The following is a 16,352-nucleotide window of genomic DNA, read 5'->3' as shown; positions in this document are numbered from 1 at the left end:
GACAGGTATAATATTATGCCCTGGGACGGGTGTATTAAGCTGCACGTGCGACGAATGAATAAATATGGAAACATAGACACTGAAAACTTAGGGAAGAAAATGGACGGTACATACATTACAAAGAAGAATTGTACAGAAAAAATATAACAGACGTCAACTATGACACAAATAATGGATATGCAAAAAATAAGCACTACATGCCAAGCTGAACAGAAATATTATTGTCGAAATACACAAGTCATTACAACAACAAAAAATCCACAAAAAAAAAAGAAAAAGAAAATGCCTCAAGAAATGTACGCCGAACTATGGTACTTTCATGTAAGCGACATGAAAATAATTTAAGAGTATTTGATGAACTGTATACACTACACTCAAATTTTCACGATAGTACCTTAAGATACCAATTGAGTAGAAATAACTAAAAAAAAACTGCTGAAAAAAATCGAATAAAACCAACAGATAGAATACCTCTGCCATAAAGGAATAAAATGAAACATCTCTACCATACTGTTCCAGTAAATTCAAATGAACATCTGGTATCATGTCACCAAGATCAGAAAGAGGAAAAGACAGAACAAAACTCTCAATGTAATCCAATTTTACTTTGGTATTGTTAGATGATCTCTTAAGGGTGCAACTATGGAGTATATAAAAATGTAAACTTAAACTCATTGAATAAAATGAATATTTTAAAACCAAAGAAAACAATAAAGGTTTCACGAATATCTATACAGACCAACAGGAAAAAACCAAGAATAAATTTCTATGAGACAGGTTCATAGCAAGGAAGGGAACATGCTACACATGCATGCATGCTGTGACCACCTTTATAGAAGTAGTGTTATGTGTTAGAGAGAAGACAAAGGAGGGAGGACAAGAAAATTAGATGTCAAACAAAGCACCAACTTGATAACAATAAAATCGTTGAGGCAATCCTAGTTTCGATGACTACCGAAGAGCACATATCAGAGAATCGGTCTATTGGTTAAAATCCACTGTTTGAATACATCAAAGACATCTTGGCAATCTGAGGAAAAATAGAGCAAATTGTTAAATGAAACAGAACGATATTTTTTAGTATCTTTAATAACAATTTACACTCTATGCTGAAGCAAAAAGTGTTTTTGTTTAAATTTATTTGTATTGAGTTTAGTACACGCAGTAATTTGTTACGAATTAAACGAACTCTGTAAGCAATTGCTGCTTTGAACAAAAAGCCCTAATAAACATGATTAACTAAGATTCTTATCCGATATTTGAGATCATTGCACGAAAAAACATAATTTTCTAAAATATGATGGGATATTTTCGTAATAACCTCTTGTTAACGTGAAGATCTTTTCTAAACGGCTTGTTTTAAAACACAACTATTTTATTAACCGAAACAAAAGTTTATTTTGTGGTATAAAATCTTCATTTAAGCTTTTATCTGAGCTTTCGAAGGAATCAAAGTCTTTAGTAAAATCCCAATCACCTTTGTTATTGAACCACTGCTCAGCTGAATCAGTAAAAAAATTCTTTCGCAATGTGTCCTTGTTCTCAAGTGAAACAACGCTGTCACTTTCATCGCTCTCAGTATAGAAGTTGTCAAAGGATTTTGATATTAACGTTTTCATTTTGACGACACTCGATTTCGGTTTTTGGACGCGTATAATTTTTGAAGATTTTTTAGAATCATTCCTTTTCGATAAAGCGAAATTGTTTATTTTCTGTTTTTGAACATCGCGCTTGTCTGTAATGGAGTTAGGTATCTTTTTCTCTTTCAAATCACCGGTGTCATGTTCTATTTTCTCCCTTCTAGTCATAGATTGAATGGAATCCAATGATTTTGTGGGTCTTTTTGTTTCTATATCGGATTCGTCGCTGTAATATTCGTATTCAGATGAATAATATTCTTCTGATAGATCGGCCCCGTCGCCTTTGCTATGCTTTTCGTTATATCTGTGACTGTGTTTATCGTCATCTTTGAGTTGTTCTGTTTTAACTTTGACTTTTTTTATATCTTTGTGTCTTTGACTTGCGTCAGTGTCAGACTCACTGTAGTACTCATACTCGGAAGTTTCCTCTGTGTTATATGAATACTCATCGAAATTATTTTTATGGTTTCCATTCTTTCGATGAATGTTTTTTCTTTGTAGATTTTGTCCACTCTTTTCATTAGAGAATGCTTCATCATCATAACTACTGTCATAGAAATAATCCTCGCTATCATACCAGACGTCATCGTCACTGTCATCAAATGACGGACGAACTCTTTCAAACGTTTTCATTGGAAGTTTTGTTCTTCCGTCAATCTTATCATCATCATCCCAATCATTAGATTCAATATCGCTTAAATCATCAGATTTAGAAAGTGGTTTTATTTTTGCGATTGGTGTATTCCGCCTAGGTTTAATTAACATATTTTGCCGCCTGAATTGTGGCAGTGGCAAACTCATTCCAATCGGTTTGGGCAGTGGTTTGGCGAAAGATGGTTGAATTGCCGGGCGAAGCCTCACTGGTATTGCAACAAATGGTTTTACCAGTTTTGCAAGAGAACCCCTTAACCTTACTTGGGAAGAAGGTGGTCGTAGAGGTCGAACAATCTTATTTCGTGTCACTATCAGTGGCTTAACCTTTCGTCGTTTTTGATAATCTATAATCTTTTTTCTCCAATGTTCCATTAATAGTTGTTTTTTCCTTACCTCATTTACCAATGAACGGGTTGCCATGGGTGATTCAACAGTAGCGAGGATTTTTGTATTGACAGGTTTACGCAATATAACAGGTTTAGGCTTTATAACAAATTTAGGCTTTGTAGCAGGTTTGGGCTTTATCACAGGTTTAAACACCGTATTCCTGGTTCTCTGTGTCGGGACGGCTTGTCTGATTATTAATCGGGCACGTGGTTTACTATTGAGGATACCTAATTTTCCAAATTGGACCTGATTTCGTATTTGTGGTAAAACTATTTTTCTTTTTCCTTGTTTTGGCTGTTTATTTTTTCTAGATTTTTTCTCATTTTTCTTCGAAACAACGGAATTTTTCACCGTGATTAACTTCCGTTTCTCTTCTATATCAGATGGATGTCCATTGATACTAACAGGTTCGCCATCCCTTTCCAAAACAATAGTAACAGCAGAATCAGTTGGATCAGGTCCATCTCTGTTCAAAACTAGTGTGTCTGGTTTTCCTTTATTGGTTGCTCGATGCATTGAAAATGCTTTTCCGATCGATATAACAATCGCGTTAACCTTATTTGCTCTTACAACATCTGCCTTTACTCTTCTGGCGAACATCTTATCAGTTTCGATGTTTTTAGCATGAATATCTTTTGATTTGATGACACCAGGGGCTTGTCTTTTGACTCTTTTTCCTTTGTGATTACCATATCTCTCAGATTTTGCGTTGGTATCAACCGATGGGAAAACAAATTTATATTCTTCTCGGAGAATAATTATTGGATTTTCCTCTAGAACTACTGTTGTTTCTTGGTTGGTCTTTGTTGTTAGATTCCCTCGAATTAATTCCAAAATTGCGTTGTTTTTTTCTGACGAATCTGAATAGAAAAATGAAATTTAATTTTAAAGGTTATCCAATGACTAGACTTTACAACAATTACATAGGATTACTTCACTTTTCTCTCAATCTGGCATAAAAGATCTTCAGTGTAATGAACAACTAGTATATGAACTTATGTTGTATTCATCATGGTCAATTTTTAATTTTTCCGAAACTTTGGTGGGACTCGAGACAAATTTTTTTGCTCTGACCGTTTCGTTTGTCTGTCCCATTTTTGTAAGCGCGATTTCTCAGTAAATTTCATGGAACTTGTAGATTCGATATGCTGTTGTGCATTTTACGATAAAGTTTAGAGTCACTGAATTTTGCAGGAGGTATACCCCTTTGACCTTACAACTTTGACTGGAGAGCAAAAACAAACGAATTCGAGTAACAATTTATGGATATCTCGTACATGCTAATTCTTTACATTTTTAATTATAACCGTTTGTTCTTAAGACCGTTTTCTTTATTATTTAAAGATAATAAAATCATCAAAAGCGAACAAGAATATCATAGATTCAGAACTCTAAAACGTAATAAATTTCTTTTTTGAAATAAATTAAGCAGTTACAAAATTGTGTCCATGTTAACTAAGCTTACCATGAATTTCGATCTTTTTAATAATAAATGTCCAACCCGTGGTCAAATTGAAAACATTTTGCATACAGCCATGGAGTTATGTTTTAAAGATTATTATATTATCTTCAATAATTTGTATGAAACTCATGCAAGTCCTAAACAAATGAGATTCAGAGTTAAAAAAAATATAATTTTTGATTTATTCAATTTTGTTTTGAATTATTTGTATTTTTAACACATTAAATTCAAATTCTTATGATGAACCATACATATTTTTTTTAATTGCAAGACATGATATAGATCACAGTGAATGTTTATATTTAGTTTATTGATAAATATTTTCTAAACATTGTTATTGTCTATTATGATTAATGTTTTAGATTTTTTTATTTGCTCTGTTCTAACAAATTATAAAATGCAAGAAGTATCTCTAGTCAAACTTCGAGATTTAAAAAAAAAAGTAATATTGAGAAGAAATAAAGACTTTGCCATTTTTTGTATGCTGTAAAATAAAAGAAAATTAAGAAACAAGACTTTGACGTTTTTGATGTTTTCATAATTTTTAATTAAGGTTTTGATTTCGTTCTTCTAAAATTCTGTTCCTTTCTATTTCATTTAATAAAAAAAATGATAAAAGTGTTCACAACACTGTGACACGTTGGTTGTATCATGAACATGACATGCAGAACCTTCCAATTTGATTTAAAAACAGTTTACAAGTCAACGTTTAAATCGTAATTGTCTTCCTTATCTGAGCATAAACAAGTTTCGATCTTAATGTTAACAAGACCATTCTCATATTCCCAATTTTGACCTCATTTTTTTAAATTAAGCAAATGGAAGTAGCTTCCAACCTGACAGACTTGTATAAGTCTCATTAGATCAATGGACAGCAGCAAACTGCAAATTCAATTATTTGATTTATCGGAGCTGCGGTTAGTACTTAGATATTTTCAGCTACCCACCAAAGTAAAAAATGATTTACTGTTCTTCCTTTCACAAATTTGACGGCCAACTGTGTTATGTGTTGGTGGGTATCTTCAAATTTTTTTCTAATGGTAATTTGATAATAAATTAGAATTAGCGAATATAGGATCGATCTCCTAAATTTGTAGCTGGGTTCTAAAACAAATGGTGGTCTTTTAATCTATGACAAAATGTCTAAAGTTTCAAAACATTTATCTATTAAACATGGGAAGAAAATAAAATAAGAAGTCTAGTGTCATAAATAAATTGAAAAATTGAAAGGATACCATTCTCACATATTAAGGTTACGACAGAGGTTATATCTATAGTTGCATTCGCTGTCAAAAATTGGAATAAAAATGTAAGAAATTTATAGTTGTCATACAGTGTTGAACTATCTAGCATAAAAGGCGTGAATTTATTGTCAATAAATGTCAATGGGGAAATATACATTTATTATGTAAGTCAAATAGGCGCAGGGTAAATCTTGACCTATATCCATCATTTATTGTCTTAACGCAATGCATATATGTCAAACCCCATGCAGAGGCATACGTTCATTTCCTCTTTTGATAACCACTGAAGAAAGTCCTTTCGAAATTGTCGGGAATTGTTCAAATCAATCAGATTACTTGCGTAACGTTTTCATTTTTTCCAGTATTGCCAGATTATTTCATTTTGTAAGACGTCTGTCTGAAGCGTTTAGTTTCGAAGGCCAGACGCTTTTCGGATGACAATATATACAATTAGCTGAAAAATTATAAAATGCTTGAATGATTATTGATGTTACTATTCAGTTTGTTAAACAATATTTACGACGTTGTTCTACTGCCCTATTTACATATAATAATAATTAAGTTTTTTTAGATTGAATGTTGCAAAGCTGCAAACTTTGGAAATACGCAATATTAATTATGGTAGTACAAGTCTGACTTGACATAAGAAAAAAAATCGTACAGTTCAAAATAGTAAAATTAACGGAGGCTGCGCCAACTTATACATGCACTCCTAAGCTTAAACGTCTCCGTTCTAGTTTAATGTATTGTTATGATAAGTTTTGACTATTCTTTTATATATGTACATACACAATACTACTCCTACCAGAGCACCCAAGAAAAGCAAAGTGAATAATATGAATCCATGTCTATATTTCCTCATCTTTAAATAATTTTGCATGTTATCCGAAGTCCGAAATAGCCTTTTCTCTACACATTTTAGCAGACATTTTAAATGTGCCGACCATATGTGTGAAAAAGTTCATAATTTAACAAGGTTTCCGTGTTATGAATATAAATTGGTTTATTTGTGGAAGCTTAAGTGTGTTTTTAGATTCAAGAATGATACATCCGTTTTCTTTAGGTTTCGGATATCTTTGGATTTAGCATGATGCTGAATATCTTATTCAGATTGAGATGTAGTTTTGTATAATTTGTCTGAAGGGTTCAGAAAGAATTAATGGTTTCAAAAGTGGAAAAATGACTTCACTACAACGTAGATATGATCATTAAAAAATTCTTACCTTTGTTTTGTGGTGGAATTAAAATGTTTACATTGACAAAGCATTAAACAAAATTAACACACTATCTTAAATGGACGTTTGTAAGAATTGATAGATTCATTTGAAGAATGACTGTTGTAACCACAGACAAAATCTTTACACATGTATTTTAGTAAACTGAGGTAAAAACTTATCATATTTATATCACATAAACTTTTCAGAAATCGGTCTTTTCAACTTTTACTAACCGCTGCACACAGTCCTTTTTTGACATTTTTCAAATCAAATATATTTCGACAATCGGATAACGTCGCGTAAAACATTCACTTTTTACGACTTTGAAAGATTCTTGCATTGTCTGAGAATGTTGACTGCTGCGGCAAGAGCGAATTTCGAACGACAGACGGTGTTCTGGAGCTTGTTTAACAGCATAATCTGAGATCATGTCGAAATGCCGGTATTACAGTTTGAATTTCGCTTTTATATTATAATATTAAGTGCCAGTTTTAAGATATTTCGGAAAAATAACAAACAAATTTGGATACATATTAATCTGATTTAACATTTGATTTTAAAATCATAATAAAACAAGCATCATCTGTTAAGATAGAACTAATGTAATCATTATTTAGTAAATGTTTTGCTTTGCTTTATAAAATTACACTGTTACTGTGTTTACAGTGTTTTTGTCTACAGCTAAAGCTCCTTTTTCTGATATTAGAAACTGATAACATTGGCTGGTAACGATTTTCTGGGATATCTTAGTAAGTTTACTGTAGCAAAAATTTAAAACATCATTATATAGTACTCTTTAGGTTTCAAACAGTGTTCACGGTACACACACGAATATTACTTGTTATGCATATCAATAGTAACTTGTGTTTCAAAGAGTAACCTCTCGCCGGCACCATTAGAAACAAATACATTGGATGACGAAATTTTTTGATTTAGGTGTGAAAACTTTAGGTGTCGTATGTATAGTCTTTTTTAGCCACAAATGCTATATCTTTATGAGTGTGAACCAAAATGTTCTTTTCCAATACACAAATAGCTCGCATAAACTTGATAAAGGTTTGGTCTTATCACGACTTAATTTAAAAGCTAAACAAGGTCAATTTTACGTACATGTAATTTTTATCCATGGTCTAATATGATTGCTAAGTTTATCATTTGAATTCATCTACTGTGACAAATTTCGACGTTTATACTATAAATAACAATTAGTGACAATATTACATCATAAAATCTTACATAATAAAACTTAACATGCTAATTAATTACCAATGCATTTGTATGTAAATGTTTATTTTTATGGTCAAAGCTGAGGGACCAAGGTAATGAAGACATTATTATGAGTCATTTGTACTACTCTGTTAGAAGTTGAATATTTGTCAAAATTTGTATTTGTATTTGCTTGCAAAACAATTAATAAATAAAATATATAAGATAAAACCATAAAGCAATACACCGTATATACAATGAAGAACAAATTACAAATATATTGTTTACCTACTTTCTATATTGAGTATCAACCACACCAAAATATTTAGACGAAACTACCAAATGGATTTTCATTTATATTGCAACTGACATTTAACTTGATATGTCAAACACAAATTTGCATTATTTGAAAAAAGTGGGTGGGGAGAGAAGTGTAGATACGACAGTCGTTTTGTATTTTGATACATCGTAAATACAACGCGTTTCCGACAAATGATTGTACATTATCTATATTTTTCAATTCACTGTTTCTATTTGGTGCGAAACTTTGATATGATAAGTTGCAATATTTCCCATTTTTCTAGGAGTATGTATCACTGAGTTTAGGAACTTAAGTAAGTCCTTCGAATAAAAAGATACAAAGATATTCAATTTGTAATATTAAACGTTTCTGTGAGAAGCCATTGATTTCTCAGTTTTCATGATACATCTTTCACAACTTTGATTTTGAAGTTATATAAAGTCTAAAGTCGCAGTGAGTTCACCCAAACTAGAAATTGGATATTTAGATTCCTATAACCCAATGATTACACTATACACAATGGAATACTTAATCCTTTATTTGAATGGGCAGATGCATGATGTCAGGTTGAGGGACCAAAATAAAGTATTAAACCCCCGATGGAGTCGCAAATTTTGTGTTTTAATTCAAAGCTAGATTAAGGTTTCATGCATATTCTGGGTTTTATTTCACAAATTGTGAGTGTCTAGCAACTGATAGGAAATGTTCCCATATTCAGATTTTATCTTTTTCTTTACTTCGAGTAATGTACTTTTATGCAGCATATAAGCTGTTATTACTTGTTTATAAACTTTTGCATGAATCGATTGAGGACCGGAATAAAACACATTTAACTTTCTCATATTTGATAACAGGGACAGTTAAGCTTCTTAAAAAAGTTAAGTTAAAGTGGTTAAAGTGAACGCATTAACAATTGACCACATAACCATCCTACGATAAATGCTATTTTTTGTCAAGATTCAACTCTATTAAATCTTGTTTTTGTTTTTTATTTATTTATATCCAGCTTAAAACACACGTTATACATTATATTTGTTTTCTTAAGACAAACTGCAATCATAAAAAAAAGATAAGAAAAAAATAAGAAATGCAGTAGTTACATTATGACCTCTTTACATTTCTTTCATCGTCGTGATGCTATATGTTGTTCTTTCCCTGCTTTACAACATGCAAGTAATAGTTTATAAATGAAAAGCAAAGATTATTAATAATTGTCAGCAACTGAAATGGACATGAGACAAGAATGAAGTCACTGAGGAACGTACTTTGGCCACTTAAAGAAAGTTTTTCCCATTTAATTTCAAATGGACTTTATAAGATTAAGCCATGTCGCAAAATATTCCAGTTTCGATCATTTAATAGAAAACGTTAGATTTGACATCTTTTTTCTATTTCTGGTGTTGTAAAAAAATAATTATGTAATCCAGAAGCATCTGTGATGGAGAATTTTTAGACTGCTTACACAGGCAATTTTCCCAACATTTTCCATAGTGCATTCCAACTAGATTTGACCAACAAACTTTACGAACACTTTGAAAATTAATTCTGGATGCTATGAGGTACAAATACGTGGAAAATACAACAACATCTCTGCGTTTTTTCTTATTGTGCCACACCTTATACATATTTTACCTGATTCATGGACAAAGGCGCACTTAAACATTTATCTAAAAATAATCGCTACTAGAATGTCAAATTTAAACTGTACTTTGAATATTTCAGTGATCACATTTGATATCGGGGCAAACTATTTAAGTGAACTTCTGATAGAAAAAATGCAAATATTTGTATTAGTTATTTTAATTATCAATTATAAAATTGACGAAAGTTTCAAAAGATCAAATTGCCATAAAATAAATGCATGTAATGATTTACTTACACAGTTCACAGAAAGACATTTTATTTTTGTTTAGTTAAAAGTACTTCACAATGCAAATATTCAATGAAGGTAATAAAAAATTGTATAATACGATATCGACTGATAACACAACAATTGTAATTCGTTATGAGAAATGCGACCAAATATTGAAAGAGACAATACTTACAAGTCTTGAAATAAAGCAGTTTTGATCAATACTTCTTATTTGAAGTTGCATAGACGAACTAATCACAGAGATGTTTCAAGCTCTTCAAGCCAATATGTTTATCTATGTTTCGCCCTGTCCTGATTTCAACTGATAATGGAGTAGTTTTACATTTGTTCCCATATCTGAATAGTTATTAATTTAAGTTAATGTCAACTGAGCGCATTTGGCTTAAGATCGGATAAATTCTAATGGAGCAAAAAGGAACAGGAATTCGAACCAACTTTTTCTAAGGTTATAGACTTTGATATCAAAGTGTTTGTGATGTGTATTTTCAGCCTACTATAAACTGGTCTTATATTCATGACCCCCCAAAGGTATTCAATTATATGGTATGGAACCTTAAACAAGTTCCAGTAAATGGCTTAATTGGCCTAAATTCACGCCGTGTAAAACTATATATCAGATTTAAATGTGCTCATGATTTTGAGCGGAAAAAAGAATGTCACGTAAAACTCGCACCAGGAATGTAAATATGCAATAAACATGACGTTAAAGTCAAAATCATGTCGACAAAAATCATTTTTTATTATTTGAAATAATTAAACACATTTAATGAAGACTAGGTAGAGTATTGTCTTTTAAACCTGAAACAATATTGAATAAGAAAAGGGGTAAAAACAAAATACCGAACTGAGGAAATTTAGGCAGTCTTGAAAATAAATAGTCAAAAGGAAAGTCCGTATAACAAATTGCATTATCAGGGTAAAAACCGGAAAGTTGGGAAACCACCGTCATGGTACTGACTTGATTTATATCTCGGCAGGTGTTTCCAGAAAAGCAGAGGACGCTTACCCTACCGGTGCACCTGTTCCATGCTCCCAGTTTTTAGTGGAGTCCGAGTTGCTTATTTGCTTTTGTTACTTTGTATGTATGATTTTAGTTACATTATGCTCTTTGTTATATATGTCTGTTTTCCATGTCTGGTCTTTGTCCCTGGATTACATTCTTTTGATTACCGCTATAACCTTGGTTCCCTTGATTACTCTTTCAAAATGCAAGGTGTGCAGGGAATGAAAACATCTAATAATTATCCTTATAGTTATCATTTCATAATACGCAGTGTTATGACAAAAAGTGTTAAATTAAGACGGTCGATATAAAAAGGTTGAAACCGGTCTTTTCTGGATTCTTTTGCTTATTTGCTCATATTTGTTACGAGAGTAAACAGAAATTAAGCAGCTCAATATTTGGAAACAGATATATTTTGTATATTATGAAGAAGGATATGAAGGCCATGAAACGAAAACAATAATCAGAACAAATAAAATGGGAATTTATGGTTTGTGTTTTTATTTTAAACAAATAGTCATGATTATAATTTAAATATAAATTGTATATTTCATATAAAGACACAGTCTTAAAATGGCCTAGAAAGATTGTACATGCACAAAAAATAAAATACAGGACTTACCATGTTTGATACCTTCAGTAACCTGATGACCCAACAAAAGTACAAAGACGGAGAACAAATACCAGCTCTTCTTCATATTTCCACATCATTTCATTTCTGTGGCATCAGCAGCATTCTTACGTCATACCATTGTGTGGGGTAGAAGCGATATAGCCACGTGGATCTCTGATCAAACAGTAAAACGACCTATTGTTTGTGAGTGTCAAGATAATAATGTATCAAAAATGACCTGTGAACGAACTGACAGAGGGACCTAACTTGTTATGTATATTAATAAAAAACGCATATAAATAACCATCTTATGTATAAATATATATCATTAGCGCATTATGACAACCATGATACACTTTCTGTTTTAATTAGGCTATGAAATCACATGCAGGAATATCAATTAAGTAGAAGACGAAAATAAATATAAATTTTAAACATCTATTTCCTGAAAGATTTCTACCGAATTATTTGTCCAATCATGTTTCCTGTTCATAATATGCAAATTGTGAAGTTCGAACGTAGAGGTTGGTTTTAAGGTTAAAACGATATTTTTTGTGGTAAAATTCAAAATATGGTCCCACCTCTTTTATTAAGTTAAAATAAATGAAGTAATGGAAAAAATTCTTTTCAACCACAACAATCTGCAATCTGATAATTCTTGAGCAGTACAATATTTCTTTGTTGAAATTTAAAATAAAAAAGTGGTTAACTTCCAGCAACCGGTACGTCCGCTCCGAGTTCATATTTGTACAGATAAGGGACCATTAGTATAAAACTATCTGCCTCACATTTTAATATTTTTTTTTCAATCGACAAAGGAGGAAGGGTCATAAATTTATAATTCGACAAACTCAATGACGTCTAATTAAAAATTATCATTTGTTCATTTATATGTGGCAACATTCCTACAGTTCTTTTGGAGTACCATTCGAATCCTGGTTATCTTGATTCAGTGTGGATCCTCAAAAACTCGAAAGATCTTCTGGAAACCCTCAATTCAAGATTATTATCTGAATATAATAATATTTTAAAAAAAATCATTTATTCCCCATACTCAGTTAAATTTCCACCTCAAAAACATACATCGTTGTTACTAAAAACAAAAGACGGTACACCTAGATACAAATATGTAGTTCTTCATTCCTCATACTTTGTAAAAATAATTTCAAAATCATCTTCCGAATATACCGAATGCTTTCAAAATGCTGAAATTTTTTTATTGACAATTTATTTGTCCAGTGTGGTGGACTGACCTATTTCTTCACTCTTATGATCGTATGAGGCTGACTTATAGCCGAGCTGATTCGAAAGAAAGAACATCGTGTAGCTAGATCTTTTAATCTCACTTTCTGCTAAATAGATGACGTATAATCGTTAAACAGTCCAAGTTTCGGGGATTTGATATATCGCATCTACCACAAAGAAATTCAGATAAGGGGTACTACAGACTCTGTGAAGTCAACCTCATATCTTGACCTACACTTAGAGATCGATGGTAAAGGAAAACTGTTGACCAAATTATACGACAAAACAACTTTTCATTCCGTATTGTCGACTTTCCTTTCATCTGTGGCAACATTCCTTCAGCATCTGTATATGGAGTTTTCATTTTACAACTCATACAATATGCCAGAGCTTGACGTAACTGTACTTATTTTTGTAACGCGCTAGATTTCTTACAATTCGGCCTATAGAGCAGTTTTATGTTGTTACAAGATTGAAGGTTTATGGTCGTCATTAATTCATTAATCATTAATTCGTTATGATTTATCCATCCACACCATGAAAACTGATTTGTTCAACATGTCATAGTTATCCTTTTCTCTTTCGTCTACCCCGAACTTGTATTTTTATGACAAACTCGGCCGGTGTTTCTTGAAAAGCAGAGGACGCTTACCCAATCGATGCACCTGATCCATGCTCCCAGTTCTTAGTGGTAGTGGAGACCGAGTTGCTCATTTACTTTTGTTACTCTGTATGCATTATTTTTTGTTATTTTATTTTCTTTGATGTGTGTGTGTCTGATATTTGTGTCTAGTTTTTGTCCATTGATCACATTCTTTTGATTTCCGCTAGAACCTTGGTTCCCTTTATTACACTTAACCGTACATGCGGAGTTCTATATCAGAGGTCATGCGTATTGAAAGTGACTGTCGACGCTACTCGGATACTTTTTATCATGCAAAACTTCTTACAACCTTGATATGTTGCAACAAAACTAAGGCCACCACTTCAAAAGTTTTACGGTCAAAATAATGAATTCATTAATCGTTATCATATGGCCATCTCCACTATGAGAACACATTCCCTTATTCATTTTAACCCAGATTTCACATCATATGAGCAGCTCGGTGGTTGCCTCTACGAATAAAATAAACAAAAAAAAAAAAAAAAAAAAAAATAGCACTAACACGACCAGCGCATTCATCCAATACTCCCATTTCTAGTGAAATAAGGGAAACCTATTCATTCTTTAGTTTCTGTGTTTATTCTTTTGCACATATGTTTTTGTTTATAGTACTTTGTTTGATTTTTGTTCTAGTCTTCGTTCCAGGATATCCTTATCCCTATGTTTATCATGGTTTTATTTGCTTTTAATTTTTCAATTTGTTCGCTCAAACTTTCTTTTATTAAAAAATCAAAGTCAATTTAAATTGTTATTTTATAGTTTTTTCGACATTAATTGTTTTTTTTTTATTAAAAACTAAGGAACACATTCACGGAAAGTAGCCGGAAACACTGAAGACAACAGGCGGAAAAGTGGAACAACACAAATGAGTTGAACACATAGTAACGAATAGCATACAATTAATTGAAAATGAAGGAAAGTAACTACTGCTTCTTTCTGATCACCCGCCTTTTGGTCTAGTGAAAGAGGAAGAATTTATCTATAACGGTTAGAGGCCGTTTTGAAATATATATATATATATATACACCATTTCAATTAGCAGCTTTAATATTAACAAAGTAACAAATATTTGACCGATAAAAAATCAAAGAGTTTTCTTGAAAGAATATCGAAATGAAAAAAAAAACTCGAGATGTTAAATGATTAATAGGTATATCTAAAAGAATAAAAATAAAAACAAATTAAAATAAAGGGAAAAAGAATAAAATAAAATAGTAAAAACTAATAAAAATTACATTCCAGAGCATATTACTGACACATTATGGCTTCCGAGAAGAATATTCACATGATGTTTTACCACATGAATTATGTTTTTATATGTATCGACCACCATAAAATTGATGTACATTGTAATTAACGTCGCTGACGTTGATCTTTGATATTCGTATTTATAAGATGTACATATAATGAAGAGACTGATTATCAGAAACAGATGGATGATTCGATAATAAGAAATGTATGAAAAAAACTTTGAAATACACAATATTCTAATTATCAGCATCCGTTCCCGATATTACAATTTTAGGTTTTTTCCAGAGAGAAGATATGATCTTGAACTCCTTATCCCGAAAAAAACAGTGCATAGTAATTGGACAATATGTACATGTCAATTTCTCAAAATCTGTAATGTTAATATGGACAAGTCACGAAGGGGTAGAATCACGGAAAAGGAAAAATCGACCCTGCATATGAAACAGCAGATTTCTTCAAACCAGTATTTTCAAGATCAATTGTTTGAAAAGTAAATCAAAAACTTTGAAATGAAAATATGGTATATAACAGAGGATATGACCATTGCTAAAACACTCATACTTCCAGCACCACACCCGCTATGCGACACAATGAAGGTCAAGTCCGGTACAAAGCAAGCAAGGCTATGGCAAATGCAGTATATTAGTTTTCAGATAGAAATCGATAGTTAACCACGGGAAAATCTAATGGTCACGTTTGGCGTGGAGGGTTGTTTTTGACGTTCCTCTATTTTGAGATGTAAGTATATGTACGAGGCAGACTTAGGTTTGTCTGTAGTGTCTTTAATGATTGAGAAGATGTTTATAAACACCAAACCAAATAATTGTTCAGTGAAAGCACGTCATCTTCTAGCAAAAACTGAAATTCAAAGACTTGAGTTGATTTTACTTAGTTTGGAAACTTGTGGTTTGTTCGATTTGTTCCTGTTTGAACAATAAAGTATGTTAAAACTAAAACTAAACAATACGCAAGCATGTGAAGATCGACGCATGTACTTCTTTGTCCAAAATTCACCCTGCAAACATTGTTATGTTTCAAAATAGGGCACATTAAAATACAAAGTATAAATACATCTTTCAATTTTTCCTATGTTTCTAATCAGTGGTATTATCGAAATTGAAAGGTAAATCCAGCACAGAGAAGTTCAACCATGTTCAAATCAAGCAATAAAGACTCAGTATGTAAGAGGTTTTGTGATATTGGCACTTGTAGTAAATAAAGTTTTAACTACCTAAATTTTAATATTGCTATTAACGTGAAAATTTGTTACATGTGATTATCTTCTTACTTTTATTGGTTAAATGCTTTTTCTGAAGAGATTTGACGATGTTGCCAAAAGGTGGCTAAGCGAACATTTTGTCCATAATTATTGAGTCGCTTAATAAAACATTATTTGAAAAGGCATTGAACTTAAAAAAAAAATAATTCAATGTTTTCGAAGTATTATTGATGAACGGATGTAATTTAGAAGTACAAAACAATAAAAAATCTAATAAATGAATGCAAGGGAAAGAGAAACAGAATATTGATGAATTTTACTACTATCTGCATTCATATTTACCTATGTGTTGTTTAATCAAATATAGTACAGA

General features: G+C 31.7%; 1 protein-coding gene across 2 annotated transcripts; it reads right to left on the bottom strand.

Annotated features, from left to right (window-relative positions):
• Positions 1–1,071: 1,071 nt before the first annotated feature.
• LOC148612359 (uncharacterized) lies at positions 1,072–11,743 on the bottom strand. Of its 2 annotated transcripts, none has more exons than XM_088593706.1 (2): positions 11,610–11,743; positions 1,072–3,541 (listed from the first exon to the last, which is right to left on the bottom strand). In XM_088593706.1, exons 1-2 carry the CDS (start codon positions 11,683–11,685, stop codon positions 1,371–1,373), a joined length of 2,247 nt encoding a protein of 748 aa, XP_088449832.1. In that variant the 5' UTR covers positions 11,686–11,743; the 3' UTR covers positions 1,072–1,370. The 2 variants fall into 2 exon arrangements, with proteins under 2 accessions (XP_088449832.1, XP_088449831.1); XM_088593705.1 differs by lacking the exon at positions 11,610–11,743 and adding an exon at positions 6,177–6,341.
• Between the last annotated feature and the right edge of the window lie 4,609 nt (positions 11,744–16,352).

The sequence above is a fragment of the Perna viridis genome, chromosome 7 (assembly GCF_037379345.1).
Source record: "Perna viridis isolate PV_CMFRI_1.1 ecotype Kerala chromosome 7, ASM3737934v1, whole genome shotgun sequence".
Taxonomy (NCBI): Eukaryota; Metazoa; Mollusca; class Bivalvia; order Mytilida; family Mytilidae; genus Perna; species Perna viridis.
This window is presented reverse-complemented; position numbering and strand designations above follow the sequence as displayed.

Coding starts and splice junctions, on each gene's coding strand:
- LOC148612359 (XM_088593705.1), bottom strand. CDS start 6,267: ATGCAAAATTATTTAAAGATGAGGAAATATAGACATGGATTCATATTA. Junction 3,542..6,176: donor TCTGGTAGGAGTAGTATTGT/GTATGTACATAT, acceptor TTTTCTATTCAG/ATTCGTCAGAAAAAAACAAC.